Genomic DNA, 22,184 nt, shown 5'->3' with positions numbered 1-22,184 from the left:
CTAAGAGCAACCTGAACAGTAAGAAGTTATCCACACCCAAGAAGGAAAATGTCTCAGGAAGGGCTACCCGTCTCAGCTCCAAAAGAAGAGGTCCGTGATTCCAAACAGCACTTTTCCCTCCCTACGCTCATTCTCTGGTAACAGAAGAGGGGCTGACACTCTTCCTCCTAACGTAGACTAACTTACCCGCAGCAAACTCCCGCTGATATGGACAGGACTATTTCTGTACCGCGCCGTGTTAACGCAGAGCCTCTAGCAAAGCCCGGCCGCGCTAACCGCACACACCGCACCGCCGAGGAGCGCTGAGAACGAAAGAGCACAACCCCTCCCCTGACGCCATGATGAGTGTACACGGGCTGCACGCGGCGGCTGACCTCAAGCCAGCGGTTCCCGCCATCCGGCGGGCCTGAATTTGGCGAGGGCGTCGACTTTCCCCCGCCATATTGGATGCGGCACACAGCGCCGCTCTCGATAGGTGGTGCTGGTTTCTGCTTCCGGGGACGGGCCGTGACGTGCTCGCACTGGGGCTGAGCGGGACAGAAGCTTTTAAAGGGGCGGCGCGGCGCAGCACGGGGCGGCTGGGCGGCGGCCGGGCTTGAGGCGGCAGCGGCGACGACGACAGCGTTGTCGGTAGGTGTACGGTGGTGGATTGGGTTTGTCCGTCCACTGCGCTCTGGCAGCCGGCTGGTGGGTCTGGTCTGTGGTCACGTCCCTGCCGCGTAGCGCTCTGTGCGGGGCGGGCTCTGCTTCTCTGTGGCCGACGGGGGCCTGTGTGGAATGATCCCGGCCGCGCTGGCCTGCCTCGGCTACTGGGCTTGCGAGTCATCGCGGGGTAGCGGGGACGCGGCCTGGTGCGGGTCTGGGTGGCCGCGGGCTGTGCCTGTCCCCTTGTGTGCTGGGAGGCTTCGTCCAGCCGTCTTTGCCAGTGGTGTCAGTGCCGTGTCCAGGTAATGTTGCTTGCTTGGTGAGAACTCTTGAACTGAGCTGTTAATAGCATGCAGGAGAAAACTCCACCCTTGCTATGCTTGCTTAAACTTGCACTGTGCTCTGCTACCTTTAGACTGACCGGTAAGGGGCTGTTGTGGTACAAGTTAACAGTGAGTATCAAAAATAACCCGTGTTTTTGTGCTTTTCTTAAGTTTACATTTTGAGGCCCTTGGTACTTCTGGGAAGCTTAACAAACTTAACTTTATTTTTCACTTTTTTGTTTTTCCCTCTCCTTAATTTGTTTTAAGCAACAGAAGTTAACAATGCACATGATGTGACAACCCAAGCAAATAAGATAAAGAAACTTCGGAAATTTCTTTATGTAACTTCTCTACCTCTTTACCTTCTTCCTCTTTTTGCTCTCTTAAAGGGCAATAGATGCTCAGTGTTCAGAAGCAGCTAGGTGTTGCTTTACTTTTTCCATAAACAAAAACTAGTAAACAAGTTTGCTTTATTTCAGATGTAAACCTGATCCTGTGCTCCATAGAGAACAGCACTGTTGGAAAGTATTTAGGGACAAAGAGAAAGTCTCCTATGATGTCAGTGCCTTGGTTACCTGATTTGAGCAATCAATTGCTTACTGATGGTGTAGTTACCAACCTATATATCTGTTGTCCCCTGCTCTGCTGATTTTGAGGTAGCTTATTACATAGCAAATTTTTTTTGGCATTAGAAGAAATGGAATCTGTTGCTATTTGTGGATATAGGGTTGATGGTGAATTTGTGTTGGCCAGTGACTAATTTGAAAGACATATCATGAGGCTTTACTAGGACATAAGCTAACTGTTGAGAGTAGTATAGAGTTGCAACACACTGCACAGAGGAGGTGGCAGTGCTAGCGCCTATTCTCTGCTATCATCTCTGTGCAGTGTGTTCAGGAAGCTGATAAGGGAAAGCAGGAAGCACGCAGAGTAGTGTCTTGTTCTTGAGTTCTGGCCTCTTCCCCCAGGGTCACAGATGCTTTATTGATTTATCTTGTGGGGATCATATGGGGGAGTACATTCCGGTGCTGATACCTTGTACCGTCCTGTGTTAGCTGGGCTGAATTACAGATGACAAACAAGTATGACAAGTGTGTTTAAGGAGTGGTTTAGAAAAAGATAATTCCTCCTATGTGTGCCTATGTAAGTGATATGAAAATCCACAATCTTCAGTGCAAAGCCATCTAGTTTGTGAACTGCCTAACTTTTAATTTGTGCAAGAATGCACAGAAATTCATCATCAACGTTCACATTTTCCTAAGTATATAGTTTCATTAATTGGTGAAGGCAACTGCTGGCTTTACAAGAGAAGGATCTGAGAGGGCATCCACTGTCATCTGAGGCTGTACCAATTTGCTGATGCCTAAAAGTATAACTCATGAAATACTAGCTTTTAGTAAGTTACTGCAACAGCAGGGTTGTGTCATCTCCTAGTTCCTACCTTTTTGTTAAGATTATCCAAAAGGAGGCACAGGCTGCATTTCTCAATCAGACTTTGAGATGCATCGGTTAGTATCTATTATTTCATATTTTGTGCTTGGTGTGTATATAAAACATGCAAGATAAGAACTACTGAAATGGGAATTGTAGGATTTTTAAGGTTTAAGACTTTGATATTCCTACTGGTGGATTATGTTGGAAGGGTAAAGTGTAAGTCTTACTGATTTATCTGAAATGAACAGGGGTTCAGATGCAGATATTTGGATATAGAAAGGGTAACAGATTCTTTCATATCATAACTTCATTAAAAAAAACTTGAATGTGTACCTGTGAAAGTTTTCCATTCAACTCTTCCAGACTGCCAAAAACTCTTAACTGGATTTTGAAGAGGAAAACATGAGATAAAAGCATAGAGGCTTGCTAAAAAACTTCGTAAGAGTTGCATGATTTTTATTCACAGCTTGGAAACAGCTCTTTTGGTAGAGAAAGAAATTGTTCTAGAAGGCAAACTTGATAAATCTTATGGTTTTGGCCATAAAGAGATAATCTTAGACTATTTTTCATCTGTCACAGCTGTTCTCTTCCATGGCCAGAAGTATTATGCTGGCTGCTGCTTCTCTCACTTTACTTCCTATTCAGATGAAAGTTCTAGGCAACTTATGTATTCCGCATTTATGGAACCAGACACCAAGGTACAGCTTGCTGTGTGCTCTTGCTGTTATCAAAATATTTAAAGGGGGAAAAAAAGGAACCATTTGTGCTTAATGTGACCAATAACTCTGAAATAGGAGGAAGAAAAGTTTATGATACTGAATAGAAGCATAACATGATAGAGAAGGGGCTTTGTTCACATAGAGCACATTCAGATGGTGAGTGAAGAATTAATTTTTGGTGTTTAGCAAATGTAATGGATGTATGACAAATTTCTGAGAGGTTCTCAGTCTATCAGAGGCACAAAACTTGTGCATGTTAGCCAGAGATGTAGAGCAGATGGTTTAAGGTGCATTTGTGAGCATGTGAGAACAATTTATTGGTCTGGTGCAAGTAATTTGCTGCTTTGACAGCTTCTCCCTGCTTAGAGCCCTTTCCAGATGCAGACTGCAATTGCAGCGGAGCAAGCATATTACTAGGCCTTGTGGCACCCTACAGTTGGTTTAAATTGCCAAAAATTAAGAGGGAAAAAATGCCTGTGTTTTGACTGTTTTGTAAAGCACAGCTTGAGTATGCCATCACTGTTATAAAAGAAGAAAGGAAATATTCTTTTCTTTTTAATTTTTTTGAAAGCTAATAAGCCTTAGAATTGCTTCACAGCTAGTGCTGAAGAAAAGGTATTCAAACAGCATGTAAGTTAGTTGCCTGCCATAGCTTTCTTTATCTTTCAGGTGTTTTATGAACTTCAGAAGATTATTGGGATTGAAAAGCCCTTGAAAAGGCTATGTAATATGGCTGTTATAATGCCTTTTGAATCATGTTTGAATCAGAGATAAATCTGAGTGAATAAGTAAGCACTTGTAAGAAGAACCCTTTAATGATGAGGAGAAAAATCTTGGATCAACAGAGACAACAAAGAAAGGCTTTATGTTGTTTTCCCTGTGTGTTTTGGGAAGATGAGTAACAAAGGTGACTCTGCTGTTGCTGGCTGCATAAAGCAGTACTTTGATCTTGAGGCTCTGTCAATTTAAATGCTATATCTTTTTCTTTGATTTTTTTTGATGTGCCTATTGTGAGAAGCCCAGCCAGAGAGCTGCTGTTAGATAAAACGATACTAGCTTTCTGATCACAGGCAGGTAACTTAAACTGTGAGACTTGTACATCCAGAAACAGCTGGTCACTGTGTTTGCTCCTATTGTATTAGGTCTTAATGAAGGGTATGGCTTAGAAGGTGTTAGCTCTCAATTCAGTAGTTGGAACTGGGCAGAAACCTGATAAATACTTACGACATCTGAAATGTGGTGGTGTGAACAGCACTTCCCCAAATGGAAACAGCCACTGTGCTCTCACATGGTCACCCTACTGTTGACAGGGGAATGGTTCACATCAATATGTGCCACCTTCCAGACTTTTTCCAAGTTAGACAAAGAATCTATTAGAAAGCATCAGGAGCTCTGTGGGTGTGTTGATTAAAACAGATTAAGATATCTAAGCCAATGATGCTTTGGATGGGTCTGGCACTGTGTGAAAATTGGCCCCAACGCACCTGTCACATCCCTCATTGTTTTGCAGGAGATGCCTTGAGAATTCAAAGTTCTGTAAAATCACCTTCACTGTGTCTTTTCCTCAATTTTCTTCAACCTAACTGCTTCACATAGAGGAGTGAACTGAAGTTTTTCAGGGCTTTTGAAGCCATGACTAAATGCATAATGCTTGGAAAAAGTCTATAAAGAAATACATTTATTTCCCTGATCTCAGTATTCAGTATTCCTCTTGTCCAAGGGATTGAAATAGCTCGAGTCTAATCTATCCTCAACTGATTTTTATCTGTAATATCCTAATTTTAATGTTATAATAATAGGAGGAGTCTTGTAAAGGGATACCATCTTACTTGCTGACCATAACATCTTATGGTCAGAATTGGAATTTCAAAGTAGTATATTTTTTTTTGTCCCTGCATTCTCTGAAATAACACATGGCAGAACAGACAGATTCCTGTGATTTGAAGGCCTTGAATTATTTTCCTTGCTGCTCTCATTTCTTGATGAATTTTCCTTCTTATGAGACAGTAATGGCTGGGGCGATGGATGTGTTGTAATCTTTGATGTTTCCTGGTAGAAAAGTTTCATGAGGCCAGTTAATTCAAGAGAATGTATTTTTGTAGGAAGTTTGGTTCTGCATAGTCTGTAGGTGTCAGGTTTTCCTGTGCAGGGGCTAGAGAGGGAGTTGCACTGAAAGTGTTTAATCTTTGTAGTATGGTAACTGAATAAGTACTGCAGAGTACTTTTCGATAACAAAAAGTAAATACAGCTGCCATTACATCCTTCTTTGAAGGAGTTCCACTTTGTATTTAAGCACACTAGTTTCTCATTTAAAACTTAACAACTGTAGAGAGAAAATAGCAGAATATTGTTGTAATTGTGAAATCTCTTTATAGGCTGTCTTGTTTTTTTCCCCCAGCATGTCATTACCATTCATAAGACTTTGTTAATATTGTGTTTGCTAAGCTTAGGGTGAGTTCAGTAGAGCGAGCTTCAGTCGCTAAGTTAATTCGTGACTGTCAATTTTGAGTAATATGTTACTTTCCAAGCTATACCACCGAAAAATACTAGCTTGGGAATGGAAACTGCTGTTTGTCAGTTACTTTCATTTCCACTCTCGCCTCTTGTATGCTTTTCAGTGGCGTCTCCACGATCTTGTGGTTCTAGTAGCACAGGATAACATTCTTGCGGTATTGAATAAAACACAAAACCCATGTGTGGCCCCAAAGTACACATTATTCAGATTCTGGGTGCTTTCTTGATGTGAAGGCAGGAGTGTAATGCATTTGAAGAGTCTTATTACCCATTGCAGACTTTCTTTGTAAACAAATCCTTCTTGTATGTGTTTGAGAATATTGTCATGCCCTTGCCTCAAAAATAAACAAACTGTTACTGTAGTGTTGTGTTGGCTGTGATACTGCTCTTGGGTAACTCAAATGCAACTTCTGAGTTTGGGTTACATCATCTGGCCAGCAGTTGTTTGTCATGGAATGTGAACTCCTGGGTAACCTGAACCACAGCTGCAAAAGGAAGCAGGACACTACACTGCTGAAAAATCTCCACACTGCTCTGGGAATACAGCTGCAACCTGTTCTTCAGTTACAACGGGATTCTTGGATAGCTGTTGTATTCACAGGGTGGGAATATGATGTCCTTTTTGCCGTCCAAGATGAAATTTGTTTATGGCTCCAAGCTGCTGAAGTATCTGATCGTGTTTTGACTAAAGTAGGGAAAGGCTAGCCAAACCTGTGACTATTACAGTAACCCAGATACTGCTTGTTCACTGCACTATATAATCAAAGTTTCACATAGTTTCTGGATATTAAGCAAATGTGAGATTCTTCACTCAAAGAATCAGCTTGATGTTGTTTTCCTGTGCTTAATCAAATTAAGTGAAAATTGGTCCTTTCCTCCCTGTCCTTGCTGTATTGGTCCTTAGCTGTGCAAGCCAGCTTGAAGGGCATTCCCACACTCCAAGCTGGTGTTGAGCTGTCCTAAATAAACCTCATGAATAAAGTTTAACACTGCAAACAAGTTGCTGATTATGTAGCAAAACTGAACTACTGCAAAATGAGCTGTCAGAGGCCTTGTGTGAGAATGTCTGAGAATGTATGTTAGGTGATAAAGACCAGACATGCTGAAATATCCCCAAACTCCGAAGCACTTCTGTAGCAAGGGATTAGGTGTCTTGAATTCAATTTGCCCTCAGAGGTGCGCACACTTCCTGCAGTGAGATGTGAACAGAGTCCATTCTCTAGCCAGCACCTGGGTCTATGTGAATTTGACCTTATAGGAGCAGTTACTGATGTCATGTCTTGAAACACTGATCCTGTAGGGAAAAATGGAACATGGTTCTGTTAGTCATTTGTTGTGATCTCAATGAATTATGTGGCCTTAATTGGAAGCTACTCAGGTGAAAGAGCAAGGTTTAATCTAAAGTGAAGGAGATTATTAACTTTTTAAAATCCTCTTACTGTCCAGGTTATGTGCTGTTAGTAAATTCTTTTACAGCCTGGGAGCTCTCTTCTCGCATTGCTAGGAGTGCCAGCTGCTTTGCCATTCATTCAAAAGCAGTGCAGATTCCTAGCTCAAAAAAACCCTGGATCTGATAAGAATACACTCATTGGGCTTGCTCTTTCAAAAACTCTTTTGTCTTTTCAATATATCTCCTGTTTAAAGCAAAAATTTAAATATTGGTGTGTCGAGGTTTCAGTTATGAAAAATCTTGACCCTGTCTTTGTTATGGGAAAGGTAGATTTAAAACCCTTTGCTGGAGTTGCATATATATAACTTTAAAACTTTTGCATTTGAGGGATTTTCCATTCTGTAAGAATAACTATTTCTAGACTGTTACTGGAATAATTTTGGTGCTACTTAGTCTGTGTCTGTTTTCCCTTCTGATTGTTGAAATCCCTCTAAGGGATAGGAGAACACTTAAGGCTTATGCTAATAGAAGAAATTCCTTAAGGCATTTAATTCTGGATTACTGGATAAACCAGTGTGTAGAGAAGCTTTTTTTTATTTTACGAGGTCATTTACTGATTTTTACATTAATTTGGGAGGAGGTGGAGTCACCATCCCTGGAGGTGTTCAAGAGGGGATTGGATGTGGCACTTGGTGCCATGGACTAGTCATGAGGTCTGTGGTGACAGGTTGGACTCTGATCTTTGAGGTCTCTTCCAACCTTAGTGATACTGTGATACTGACAGTGGATAGAATTTTCCAAAAAAGTTTAGGAAGCCAAGTCTTGGAAAGGAAGCTACTTCACATATTGATTGTTTCAGCATTTCTCTTCGTTTCTCGGAGATGTCATGACTGAATAATTCTTTTAGTGCTTTTTAGTCCTAACCAGGTGTTGCGCTATCAAAACTAAAATGTGTAGGCTTTTATTCTTTGAACTGTCTTACAGTTTCAACTCAAACAACTGATAAAAGGATAATTCTCCTGCTTAACCGGTGTATTTTTTTATTTTGTTTCTTTTTACAGGGAGAAGATTCTTGTTGAAGTGATTACTTAGTTCCTCATCATGGATGACTTATCGCCTGAAGAAATTCAGCTGAGGGCCAACCAGGTCACGGATGAGGTAAATGCTACAGGAAGCCATCTGAGATTAGAGTACTTACTTGCCAGGATTACAATATCTTTTAAAAATTAAGCAGCCTAGGGTAGTGATTCTGCAAGGGTGTAGTAGGATATTTCAGACTCTCACTTTACATGATAAATAGACCAAAGACTACTCCTAAAAGTGAGTACAGATTTAAATGTCTGAATTGTAAAGACACCCACTGAGTACTGATCACCCTGTCCTGATTACTAGTGGTGCAGGCTGGGTGCCTGCACTATTCTCAATCATGTTGACACTTCATGATTTTTAACTAAAATTCATTTGACTATATTTTATTTTATAATGACTAGGAAGTACTAAAAAACAAAGGTTTGCCATCTACTGAAAAATCCTCATATGCTGCCACTTCTGCCTATGTTGTAGCATGTGTTGCATATAGACAGGCTGCTGCTCTTTTTCACACTTGTTTTGGGGTTTTTTTTTGTACATTGCCTTACTGCAATAAACTGGTGAAGATGAGTTTCTGACACTGATATATACTGTTAATACATCCACTTAATTTTCTTTCTAGTCTTTGGAAAGCACAAGGAGGATTCTTGGCATGGCTGTTGAGGTAAGAAACAGCTTTTGAATTCCTAGGGATTTATTAATTAAAGTATAAGCAGCATGTTAGCTATCACAAAGTGGTCTTAATCAGTTTTTTTTCTTTATCAAATTTTCTTTGATACATATACTTCATTATTAGAAATTGTTGCTTTCATTCAGTGGCAAAGTCGGAATGACTTAAACGTGATGTTCTTCACATTATCAAGTCTGATCACAGAAGGATCAATATCCTTTTTACCTGTTTTCTCTAAGTAAAATGGCCTAATCACTAAGTGTTACTGATGAGTTAAGAAAAATCTTCTCTGATGGTCAGCTATGGCTTTGGTTGCTGCATCACTTGCTTTTCATAACATCTTCTGTTTGTCTTTTAGCTCACTTTTTCTTGTGCACAATGCACATATGGTTTGCCCTGAGGAGGGGAGTAGGGCTCAGTTGGGTGGGGTCATAGAAGGTAGGGCTGCTTTTGGCTTTAAACAACAGTAGTTCTGTTCATCAGTTTTAACTTTGAAGAAAGTGAAGTAACCATGAGACACAACTTGAAATAAATCTGTTTCAGGTGATCTTTGAGGAATGTGTGTTAAGGCTTACATGCTCCACTGTAAAAATACTTGGAAGTGTACTTTTGATACTGTCATTTCAAAAAAATGTAGAACATCCTGTTGGTAGGGAGTAAGATAAGATGGCTTATAGTCAGCTTTGTTAGGTTTAAAGCCTGACTGGTTTAGCAAGGCAGTTTTGCTAATAATTGGATATGCTGCAGACAAATGGGAATTCAGAGATGAAGCATTAATGCTTTTCAAAGATAATGCTTAGACTTTCAGTGCTGAGAACTTGAAACAATTTATTGTCAGTGTTAGAACACTAAAATATGCCATGAACAAGGACCCTAAAATGCCTGGGCTCTCCTGCTTTAGAACCTGTATTCACTGCCCAGATGGTAGCAGGCTGATGTGAAACTGAAGGTGCTTGTGTTATCAGTGAGACATTTGAAACATGTAATGTGCCAACATAACTTCTTGATGTCATAGTTTGCTCATTCGTAGAAACTAAAGTAACTCCGCCTACCATAGACAGTTCTAAGCTGGCAGTTTACAGTAAAGCATGGGTGCAACTTTGCATGCTGGGCTCTAGACTCTGAGCCAGCAATGAGTTGTACTCTGGTATATTTCTCACTGATGATTTCTTTTTCTTGGTTCTAAGACTAGTGGTGAGGTAGTCTTTTTCTGATAGCTTCTGTTGCATTCTCAAGGATAATATTGCAGGGTTTGTTTTGCGTTTTGTTTTTTGTTTGACAAGACTAAAGGCCCTATTGAAAAGTGTAGGGTTAAGAACTTAACTAAATGCTACTTTTCACGTGGTAAATGTAGGTCTTCTTTTTTAGCTTAATGTTGTTATTGTTCAATCTGAGTGTTGCAATACGTTTTATCTTGTGCCCTCACTGAAACAAATGAACCAATCCCAAACAAAAAAAACCAGCACTAACCAAGTTAGTGTGACAGGTGAGATGATTATTAACCTCACATAGGATCTAATCTGCAACTTGGAATAGCACTGCTACCAAATTTATTCCTGCACAGTGGTTTATGAACTTGGTTGGCTTATCAAATTTACTATAGACACCTGATTCTGCACTGCTGAATTGGAATCTGGTTTTATGTCTGTGAATTACTTTCTGCAGGCCCAGGATGTCGGCATCAAAACTATCACCATGCTGGATGAACAGGGAGGTGAGTTTGTCCCTCTCCTCAACACTAAAAATAAGTTTCTTGAGTGAAAGACAAAGGGCAACCATTCAAGAGTGTTTGCTGAAAGTAAAGGTTAATTAGAGACTACTGATCTGAAAATGACATTTGCTAATTGGTTATTTCCTTAGAATTTTAGTATTTAAGAGAAGGTTTAAAGTAGTTGAGAGACCATGTCAGTTAAAATGAGTACAGGAGGGGATCCTTCCCATAGTAGTGTGAATGTAATTGCATTTATTCTAAAAGCAGCTGCTTTAAGGGTATGGACAACATTTCTAATACAGTAACTAAAACATATCATGTCACCTTTTTCTTAAACATGAATTACAAAATTGATCTCAGAATGCAGGAAAAAGTAGGCATTAGTCCTGGTATAAAGATAGAACTGAAACTTTCCCATTGGAAAGAAATGTTTATATCTGATCCTCACCTTTCCTCAGTCTGTTTATCCAGGTTATTTGTTTCTCTTCCAGAGCAACTAAATCGCATAGAAGAAGGCATGGACCAGATAAATAAGGATATGAGAGAAGCCGAAAAGACATTGACAGAGCTCAACAAATGTTGTGGTCTCTGTGTTTGTCCTTGTAACAGGTCAGTTAAATTGATAAGTGGGTCTGAAGTTCTGAATTATTCCCAATAGCTGTTGTACTTGGTGATGGTCTGTAATAAAATTGCTAACTAAAACATGCTGAATCTCTAGGAAAGCTAACTGTTTTGGTTTGTACAAGTGCAACCTTTGGAAATTGCATGAGAGCAGCTAAAGCATACTTGCATCTAATCATGTATTGTGCCCCCTTAGCTGTAAGTATAGCTGCTGCACATTAAATGTAACAGCCTGCACAGTTGTGCTCTAATATCCTCAGAGGTTATCTTTAGTAAAATACTTCGTGTCCATACAGATGAGACCAAACTGGTCTGTGGGTAGCTGTATGCCCTAAGAGACAAAAAGAAGTCTGAGTATTCCCCAAAATACTCCTGTACTAATTTAATAGTAAGAAAGCTTCTGGAAGTAATATTGGTTCCCTAGGCATTTTTAAAATGCTTGTGCATTAGGAAGGAAGAGAGGGTAGGAGAACAGACTTTGGTGTTGCATTCATTTTTTCACTAGTGAATACATAAATACTTGCAGACCTGCTTCACGGTGTCTTTATAACATCAGTGTTGCATCTACTGTATCCCAAGTCAGTTAAGAGTAATCTAATCTTTTATATGGCACTTCATGTGTGCTTTTAAACACCCTAAACAACCAGAAATCAGTATTATAAGGAAAAGAACATAAGATGTACTAGCTTTATCTTTAAGCAGCAAAGTATCAAATTGGTCTGTATGAATTTAATGTGACCATAGTTCTTCCAAGTGAAGAAGAAAACTTACCTCAGGAGTGTGACCTGTTAAGTGCATAGCCTGTGAGCTAGTGTAATTTTACTTCTCTGCATGAGCAAAAAAACCTTTTATTCAACTGAGAGGTAGCAAAAACTTAGGTAAAATTCCTTGTAGTAGCTATACCTTGAGGGTGATTTAGGATAGCTATGAATGTGGCTTCCAAGGCTGAAAATACTCAAGTTATAGTACTTGGAAAAAGCCCTGACCACTGGATAGGTGTGCTTACTACTTCACACTAATCTTATCAGGTTGATGGACTTTGTACTTTTTTACACACTCAGTCTTTGTTTGTTTTCTGTTGTTGACAGTCATATTTCACGCAAATTAAGCAGCTTATTGACTCTGAGCAGGCTCAGAATTAGACAACTCTTGTGGCACTCCAAATACACACATAACAAAATAAATTCATTGTGCACCAAAACGGGCAGTAATGTGCAGAAAAATCTACTGGAGAAGTGGAAAGCAGTGCAGGGTAAACTGAATGCTTTCCATATATTTACTGGTACATCTGTTTTTCTGTCATCAGTTATCTCCAAAGCCTTTTTCTTTTTTGTAAAGCTAAATCAGAACACTTGTTGAATCAAATATTGCTTTTCTTATTTTTCCTGAGCTTAGATTGTTTATAAAAGTCTGTGAAAACACAAAATACTGGCAGTATTCCAATATATTAATCTGTGTACTAATAATAATTTACCTGTTTGCTGGTCTTTACTATTTTCTTCTCCATTCTCTCCTAACACTGATGCTTGCTATCTAAAAATGAAGACTAGGATAAGAAGCTGTATTCACTTAACTGGTGAGAGCGGATTTTAGGACAAGGTCAGTCTTCTGAGCACAGATGTACATTTAACTGGCTGGCTGAAGTGGTGCTTCTCTTGGCTTTGTGCTTGCAAGTGCATGATGTCTGCATGCAGGTCTCCTTGTGACTGTGATGTGTTGAAATGAAACACGAGAGAAGTTGATGTGTTGTAATTGGAAAAACAGCTCCTAACCAAAAAAAGGAAGCAGGTGTCGAAGTTTTCTTTGTAACCATGCTTTGTTTGAACAATAGTTCTGTTTCTAGCTGCCCACTTAAGGTGTGCAAGTAGTTTGCAGGCCACTCATTTTTATTCAATAAATTCCTCATGGTTACCTCTGGCACATAAGTCTTTGCTAATCCTGAAGCTAAGCTCTTCTGCTGTTCAGCTTTAGTATGAAAAAGATTACAAACATAACACTCAAGCTAGGTGCAGTAAACATACAGATATTTTAAGCCTGTGTATGCACAAGGAGCTGGAATTGACTAGGTCAGGTTTCTTTGGGGCTCTGCTGGGTATAACAGTTCCATTATGAGCTGAGAAATGAAGTAGTTTCTTCTGTTTGATGTATTCATACTAGATTACTTTTCATAGCATCTGACCTGTGAAAAACAATTCCCCATTTTTATACCTAAAAGCCAGATGAATGAGGGTAATACTTCATTACAGCTAATTTCATACCTATTAATTGTACACATACAAGTAATCAATTACAGTATCTATAGTGCCTTTCAGTAGCCCAAATGTTTCACACTAGAGATTTCCCTTCACAGGCTTTTAAAGAAATGGAAAAGTGGCAGTAAAGTCTGGATGATGTAGCTTAAACCTGAAAATGCCACATACAAGGTGAACATGATAATGTTCTCCTCCAAATATGTTCTTCAGGGTTTGTGAGAACTGACTCCCAAGTTAGAGCAGTTGTTTCTCTGTTATATCTTCGTCCTCTCTTGCTTTTGTGGGTCTGTGATTCTTGATTTGCTTCATGTCAGTGTGCATTCTTGAGTTTCTTCCTCTTCTGAATTGTGATAAAAAGTGTAATGGTAAGTTTGTTGCTCTAATAAGGTTGGTACAATTGAATTGCAGAATAAAGGAGGTACTTAGACATGATTACTGTGATTTCAAAATTATCCTGAGAAATGCTAACTTTAAAAAGAAAGACTTGGAGACAAATTGTGTTTGACAAAAGCCACTCAAGATTAATGGCTTTCTTGCATAGTGTAGATATTTGTATTTGAGGGAGCTTTCTCCTTCATCTTCATTTCTTTCTTGAAAAGTAACTAGTAGTGACTAACTGCTGTTGTAAACGCAGCTGTATCTTATGACACTGTAAGCTTTCCTGTTTAAAGTCATAAGCTTCCCTTCTTCTGGTAATGTGACTGAGAAAATTACTGTGCTTGCATTAAAGGTTAAGACCAAATCACTGTCCCTAGAGTAACTCGATGTTTGTTCTATCCTGATAAAAGATACTGTATTGTATAGACAAGGCTCTGTCTATACAAAATCTAATCTTTCAGGCACAAGACAAATGCTTCTGTAAATCCTAGATTTACAGAGAACTTCAGTCAGGAAGCCATATTGAAGAGGTAGTAGTTCATGTTTCTTATTTTTATGGAGTAGGACGAAGAACTTTGAGGCTAGCAAGGCATACAGAACAACCTGGGGAGACGGAACGGAGAACTCATCAGATCATGTGATATCCATGCAGCCAAGAAGAATCAATCAGCAGCAGCCTCAGATTTCTAGAGGACCAAGCAGTGGATACATTACAAGGTTCACTTCTTGATATTCTTCAGTCTGTAATGGAAAAAATCCTGAATTGCCAGTTGTCAGCTTCTTTCAGCTGCGTTTTAGGCAAAGTTGGTCAAGAGTAATTGTTGCAGCTTTGAGAGGAGATGGCTTAAGCCATCAAGTGTTGCAATGCTCACACCTTTTTTTGAATAGTGGGGGTATTATCTGTCTGTTTCTGGATGTGAGGACTGTGGAGTTTACTTCTTGGTTATTGAAGGAACCAAGGGCTTTTATTGTCATAACATATATTTAACACTGACTAATGTCTTATTTTGATGGGTGGTGTTTTAAATTCTAAGGCAATTTTCATAACAGCAGCTGGATTAGCACCTTGTTGGTGGGCTGCTTGCTTGGAATACATGGGCTTCTAGAAGAGTGAAAATCTACCTTGTCTTGAAAGCACTGCCTGTCAGAAAACTGTGCAATGAACAATTTCTGCTGAAGTAAATTTAGGGTAGAGAAAAGCAAGTTCTTACTTTTTGGAAACATTGTCTCACTTGTTTGAACAGGATAACAAATGATGCCAGAGAAGATGAAATGGATGAAAATCTTGCTCAAGTGGGAAACATTCTCGGGAATTTGAAAACCATGGCTTTGGATATGGGCAATGAGATCGATGCCCAGAATAAACAAATAGACCGGATAAACGTAAAGGTAAGCATCCAAAGTGATCTCTGAAGGCAGCTTAGGGCTTCTTACTGACCTGTTGTAAGGAATGACTTCATTCTCCTGTTCACTGCATTTACAGTAAGTATGCATTAAGATCATACTGTCCTCTAGGTTGCAGTGATTTGAACAAGAGAAGGACTGATGTTTTGCTAGGTAGCTGAAAATTCAAATGCTTCAGCTTCATGAAAAGTAAAAATACAGCACAGATCACTGCTAACTGAAATTAACTAAACTTGATTGGATCAAAAGAACAAATGCTGGAAGTATAACTGGGGAAGTGTGGCTTGTAGGGAATCCTCTGTGTGGTAGGGAATAGGTGTTTTTAGCAACATCAAGACTCTCCTAGAATTCCTAAAGCTGCTATCATTGAATGTAAGATAACCTGTAAGTAATTCATTGCCCTAATTCTTGTAGACTTTAATATTGGGGCTGGGGAGACTTTTGAATAATTGGCTTTGTAGGTGCACAGGGACATGGTCTGCTGTCATATGCACTTGAAGTTAGTCATAGAATCAATCAGGTTGGAAAAGACCTCAAAGATCATCAAGTCCAACCTGTCACCCAACACCTCATGACTACTAAACAATGGCACCAAGTGCCATGTCCAGTCCCCTCTTGAACATCTCCAGGGATGGTGACTCCACCACCTCCCTGGGCAGCCCATTCCAATGGCTAACAACTCTCTCTGTGAAGAACTTTCTCCTCACCTCAACCCTAAATTTCCCCTGGCACGGCTTGAGACTGTGTCCTCTTGTTCTGGTGCTGGTTGCCTGGGAGAAGAGACCAACCCCCTCCCATAACCAGTACATTGGGGTTTTTACTGCTTTAAGGATGAATTTCCCCAAACAAATGAATCATATACAAATGCTTTGTTTTTCCTACAAGTGGCTAACTTAGGAGGAAGCTAGCTGCATTTGAGAAATCCCCATATTCTTAAATGGCATCCTGCCTAAAGGAAATGACAGCTTTAATGAACAGTGTGCATGAAACATGTGAAAAAGCAGAAGTGAACACCAATTACTGCAAAGTCATAGAATTAAGACTAAATGGGAATTTTTCAGTATCACTGAAATGGCTAGTAGGATTAAAAGCAAGAAAGGCATTTTCTCAAGTACTGAGCTACTCTGATTTAAATGCTGATTATACCTATGACAGCATCTCAGTTTTGTCTAGTAACTTACGGGTGGTTGTGCTGACAATGCCAAACAGCTTGATCTTATGGAGGGTACCTCAAGTGTCTTGCACTACTCCCTTAAAGCGCAGATCTGAGGTGATTGTAAACAACTAAAAAAACAACCATTTTAAAGAACATGAGGAAAACCTAATTGGAGATTATAAGCTGTAAGAATTTTACAGCTCATTTTAAAGTAGTCTGAAAGTTTACCTGTCAAAGTAACCGCAAGTGGGAATTACTGCATTTGGCAGTAGTGTTTCTGATTATTTCAACACCTGTTTTGGTGCTTTATTATTTCAGAGGTCTGGGGGGAAAACACACCAAACTTTGCTTACCAGGTCTATCAAAATGTGGTGTAGATAAATTAGAATTACTAGCGAAACAGCAGTAAAAGAAAGTGCAGTTCCAGGCTCTGAAGCTGGCAACCTCTCTCAGGATATTAAATTAATCCTTTTCTACTGGTAGCTGTTTTCAAATATAGTGAACTGTGTGGGAACCAAATCAATATTTTGAGGATAAATCTCCAAAGAACAGCCTCATACCAAAAAAAGCAATATTAAGCCTAACTGCAGTATGGTTTTGATGCTTTAAATGTTTATTAAAAAAATCTAACTCAGTTCCAACTTGCCTGTAAAATACAGAGGCTTGGCTGGGTGACTTTTGGTAGCCTGTGTTGTTATGCAGGGCTACTAACCTGAATAAATCCCTCATAAAAGCTTGTGTTACTGGTGTTTTCTTAGATGATCAGTAGCTGAGTCAATATGTTTCTGAAGTGGTGTTAAAAAGTTAGATTCTCACTTCTCTGTGCAGTAGATTCCTGCCTCTTCCCTAGCCCTTCACCCCTGAAGCACAGGAAGGAAAGAACAGGCTTGAACTGCCAGTGTCCTCTTCCCAGTCCACTGCAGTATGAAATGGCTAATATTGGGCACAAGTGAAGTTTCTCAGGAGGTTACCTCACGGTGAGGGCAGAGGCTGGTGGTGTTCCTGTTCCTTCCCCACTGCAGGGTGGATAATTGGGGAATTATCCCCAAGCATCTTATAATTCCTTTTGGTAAAACTCATACCTTCATACTTGCTCAGCCTAGATGCTGTGGCTGACTTGTGAGGCTTTATAATAGTAAAATATAAAATGAAGTGTTTTTCTTAGATACCAGACTACTATGACACTATGATATTGAAAGGTGTGTGAATGAACAGGGATTTGCACTGAGCAAAACAATTCTGACCTTTATACTCACAGGTCACTTCTAGTTTTGACTATTACATCTAGTTCATAGCAATGAGGCTGCTCTGTATGATTCTGAAGATGTCTAAACACTTGGAGAGGGAATTCTTACCACCTTGGTCTGTTAATACTCTTCCTCACTTGCTGAGGCAAGCTGCTGCATGTTTTGAGTCAGCTGAAGATTAAAAACTTTTTTCTAATTCTATCTGCTGAGATCATATGCTAGCTATAGCGGGGGGAATTACTTCCAGCTTCAGTTGTTCTCCTTTTGTCTACCACAGTGGTAATAGCCAGCAATTCAGAAGTTTGTGTCAGCTAGCTTGACTTTTTTAATTGTTTTGCATGGTGAATTTCTCTTTCAGGCTGATACAAACAGGGAACGCATTGAGCAAGCCAACGTCAGAGCCAAGAAACTAATCGACAACTGAAGCCTGCTGTCATTGTTTAATGACACTGTCTCTCCAGCTGCAAGCCACCATGTTCATGGATCTGTGAAACTTCTCCTATTCTGAAATAAGAGGGGCTGGGAAAAATGAAGCAGTACCCTTTGTATAGGGAACTAATTTTCTTCTATTTTTTTATTGCTTCATGTAAACATGGCCTTGACTTCAGAAAAGCAGCCAATATAGCTTCCTCCTACCCATCTGCCTTCACTTCCTTTAAACTGCTCAGGGCTAGAAGTATTACAGCTTTGAGAGTCTTCCTGCATGTTTTATTTCCCCCTCCCAGTCTTTTTTTTGTTCTCTGCACCCAAAATACAGTCCTTTTACTGAAGTTGAACAAGCAGGGTAACCTGAATTCACAGTTATGGAAGGTTGGAGAGGGCACTTTGCACTGTTTGAAATACCTCATAAATTGAGTGTCTTCACTAAAATAGGGACTTGGTGAGTATTGTCTGACTTGTATCTCTAGCAGGCTTAACCATAGTTTTCCAGTCTGAACCGCACGATCAGTGTGGGGGTGAGTTTGTGAATGACAGAATTGAAAAGGCCCACTACTTAGTACTTGTGGGTTGAGGGCTTTAAAACACTTCCTAACCACATGAAACTTAATGTAAAGGTCACTAGAGGGATATACAGGTTTCATCACTGTGAATTGACATCGGTTTGGTGGCCACAGGAAATTATGCTGTGTTGTTCTGGTATTTGTTATGTGTATATGTACCTGATTTAAACCCCATGCACATGTGAGTAGAAGAAAATAAAACTATCTCCCTAAAGTATTTATTTGATGGAAAATGTTATGCCCCTCATTTTTGAAGTTAATGCTGAAGTGTTTGATGCACATGAACTGGAAGAAACTGAGAAGAAAAACATGCAGCTTTTCTTGCACCCCATACCAGATTCTATTTTGGCCAGTTTTTACTGGAATTGGATTTATGCCTTTCTCCAGTGCAAAACCATGACAGATCTGGTGCAGAGTCTGCTCTCTGCAGTGACTGCAGGAGAGCTTCTTAAACCTACTGAAAATAGAGAAGTTCATTATGAAACTTTTTGTTACAAGTCTGGGAGAAGCAGTAGCTATTGAGAACTGTATGCTGGTTCTAAACAGATTCCTGACCAATTTATCATTGCAGGCTTTAGGACTGGCAGTTGGAAATACTGTGTGTCCAAGTTCCTTGAAAATGAAAATTTCCTGTTGTATTGCAGAATAGAGGAGTTCCTGCCCAGGTGAGGTAAAGCTCACTTCATGGGAAGAACATTGTGGTTTCACTGTAATATGATCAGATTTAGCTCCAGGATTTTCTTGATTTGTTTTTTACCTTTTTGCAAGGAAACTGCAAGTGACCAGTATAACTTCTCCCAGTAATATATTATGCCTGTTTTAAAGATGAAAATTGCTTTGTGCTGAGCTGTGATACTTCATGTTGGGTGGCAAAAATCTTCAAACCAAATTGATTGGAGGAGTAATTAAAGCTAGTAGCATTATAGGGTGTTGGGGCTTTTTTTTGGAAGGACAGTCTACATGTGTCCTGTAGCCTTTAATATTCCCAGGGCTAGTGAGATGACACTAATCTGCTGAAATATAAGACAAACTGTTTAGTACTTTATTCTTAGTAGAAATGCAATCAGTTTTATGTTCTCTGTTCATGCCCAGGACAACTTGATAGTTAAAGAAAATTAAAAAGAAAAACAAAACGAGAAACCCAAAAAAACAAAGCAAACACACCAAAAAAAAAAACAACAAAAAAATGACCAAAGGATGGAGCTGCTGCATGTAATAAATAGGCCAGTTGTAGAATGTCATCTGTGAATAAGGTGAAGTCATTTTTAGGGGACTGTATACTTCAGAGGTGTGTGGTGGCTTCTTTCTGGCTTCCAGTAATTGTTGGAAAGCGAATTAATCTGTCTACTCCATTAGTAAATGATGATTATGTGCTTAAAAAGACAAGTAGCAAAGAACATTGCCTAGTGATTGTTAGAAACTTATTTTGATGGGAAAGTATAGGGAATTTGTCTGCTTGTGTTGTGTTTTTCCTTCTTACAGACTTCAGGTTGACTGAAGGAATATTTGCTGCTAGTTTTGAAAGCAAAGTATACATTATTTAAATTAAGGTTTTTTTCTCCTGAAACAGATAGCTGAAGTGGTGACCTTATTCTGCTACAACAGTGCAAACCTGCTCTGTAGCATCTGGACATTCCAAACATTGGAATGTGGGGTTTTTTCCTCCCTTGTCATTACAAGTCTCTGTTCTTGACTTCCCTGAGCTATAACAACAAATTAGCATGCTGACTGAGAGAATGCTGTGACTGGTATTTCAGAACCATAATACTGCAATGAATACCACACATGGATATAACTTCTGAGACTCTAAGGTTGAGTATTAGTGGCACACCAGTACGCACCAGAAGGGAGTTGGTGCCTTCATGTTAGTGAACAAGTCTGCTTCTTGGATTGCCTTACTGTTGTCTGTAGAGTAAATGCTCAATTTCCACATCTATGGGATGGAACACTTGTACATCTTTGTATTTCTGAATGCTATTAAGAATGAAGGTTTACAGTTTCTGCTGTTGATTGTTAAACTATATATTGTGCACACAAAAAATACATACTTTTATAACTGAATGTGTTGTAGAACTATTTTCTGTCTTTTGTTTAGTTTCCTGTCCTTGAAAAACTTGGCAGAACTAGTTGCTACTATGCAGTTAGGAAGTTTCCCTTCTATTTTTGTTTCCCAGAAGTGCTAATGCTAACAGGAATGGGTGTGGTTGGGAAGAGAGGAATATTCTGCTCTCTTTTTTTAGCACACCTTGTTTTTATCCCTGCATAATCAACATCATCTGGCTTCAAACTATGACATGTGTCCATCTCTTGAAAGACTGTCAGTTTCACATAAGATGATGCTTCAGGATGATGGACTAAGTAGAATAAACTTTCCAGCTGAGTATTAGTAACAGATGCCTAGCAAATACCTAGTCCAGTAGGTGAAATCCAGTGACTTAACCTACTGCCGAAGCAATTTCACTTGCATGGCAACTTAAATTATGTTTTCTTGGATGCTAGAGCCTCAGATTCCAGAGTGCTCCAAGAGGGAAGGAGTATGTGGGGGAGATAGTTGTGTTGACTTGCAGTTTTGAGCTGCAGGAGAGGAGTGTGAGTAGCATGAAGAAAGTGCTTTTCATAGGTGGTGTTTTGTTTGAGTGGGTTTTCTTAATAGTTACTGGTAGAATGAGGGATGGCTGAGTACATAGCTATTCTGAGCTACTTTTCTACCTCAAGAATTCTAAGACTAAAAAACTAAGTGTATGGAAATAAAATTGTTTCATGGCCACTTGGGAGTGAGGGTGATAAGAATGGAAAACTGAGAAACTTCTAGTATTGAACTAGTATTGATGGATTGCATACAGTGCTGAAATACACCAAGCAGTGCTCTACTGAGTGACTCAGGCACAGTTATTTATTGCTGTGAGCTAAAACGTGTGAGGGTATCACCTAGGGTTTTTTCCTTTAAATAGTCTTCCTCTGTTAGGGACAAATTTGGTTAATTCAGCATTTTGCCTTTGCTTTACAGAATTTTTGGTAGTTGTGACAATTCCAAGATAGCAAAGGAGCCTTACAATGAGTAACAGAAAGGTGTGTGGGTTTTTTTTACATATGCTAGTAATATGTCAACTTACTTTCTCAGATGCTTCCAAAAGCAGTAAGAATTTAGTAGCAATGCTAATTGCATTGAAATGTCTTGCTTTACTGTATCTTCTTACATATCTTTTTTGAACAGATGAAAGAATCCAGAAAAGCAAATAAGAGAAGCAGCATGTCAGCCTCTTCCACTCCTCTAATAATTCTTGTGGCCCTTCTCTGGACACTTCCCAGCCTATCTGCATCTTTTTTTTGTACAGCAGGTACCAAAACTGCACACACTACTCCAGGTATAGTCCAACCAGCATTGAGTAGAGAGGGAGAATGACTTTTTTTATTGCTGTTGGTGATGTCCTTGTTGCTGCAAGCCAGCATCATGCTGCCTTTCTTCGGTGCTGCAGTACAGTTTGCTTATGCTGAGCTTGTTATGCACCAAGACCCCCACCTCCCTTTCCGCAGGGCTGCTCTCCAGCTGTGGATCCTGCTCTGAGCTGCCTGCACTCCTGGGTTATGTATTCCTAGGTGCAAGACCCCACATTTGTCCCCATTGAACTA

The 22,184-nt window shown here is 39.7% G+C and overlaps 2 protein-coding genes across 2 annotated transcripts in view; one reads left to right on the top strand and one right to left on the bottom strand.

Annotated features, from left to right (window-relative positions):
• Positions 1 to 341, bottom strand: part of ZNF106 (zinc finger protein 106) — a 42,717-nt gene extending 42,376 nt beyond the window's left edge. Inside the window, exon 1 of the mRNA XM_068162239.1 lies at positions 187 to 341. The gene's annotated coding sequence lies outside the window, so the exon portion shown is untranslated. The remainder of the gene's footprint in view (positions 1 to 186) is intronic.
• Positions 342 to 528: 187 nt separating this feature from the next.
• On the top strand, positions 529 to 20,615 carry SNAP23 (synaptosome associated protein 23). Its single transcript, XM_068162236.1, has 8 exons — positions 529 to 630; positions 8,087 to 8,183; positions 8,737 to 8,778; positions 10,450 to 10,498; positions 10,987 to 11,104; positions 14,311 to 14,463; positions 14,991 to 15,135; positions 17,912 to 20,615. Exons 2-8 carry the CDS (start codon positions 8,127 to 8,129, stop codon positions 17,975 to 17,977), a joined length of 630 nt encoding a protein of 209 aa, XP_068018337.1. The 5' UTR covers positions 529 to 630; positions 8,087 to 8,126; the 3' UTR covers positions 17,978 to 20,615.
• The last annotated feature ends 1,569 nt before the right edge of the window (positions 20,616 to 22,184 follow it).

The sequence above is a fragment of the Melanerpes formicivorus genome, unplaced genomic scaffold (genome assembly GCF_026170545.1).
Source record: "Melanerpes formicivorus ecotype bairdi unplaced genomic scaffold, bMelFor1.0.p_v2 SCAF_62, whole genome shotgun sequence".
NCBI lineage: Eukaryota > Metazoa > Chordata > Aves > Piciformes > Picidae > Melanerpes > Melanerpes formicivorus.
This window is presented reverse-complemented; position numbering and strand designations above follow the sequence as displayed.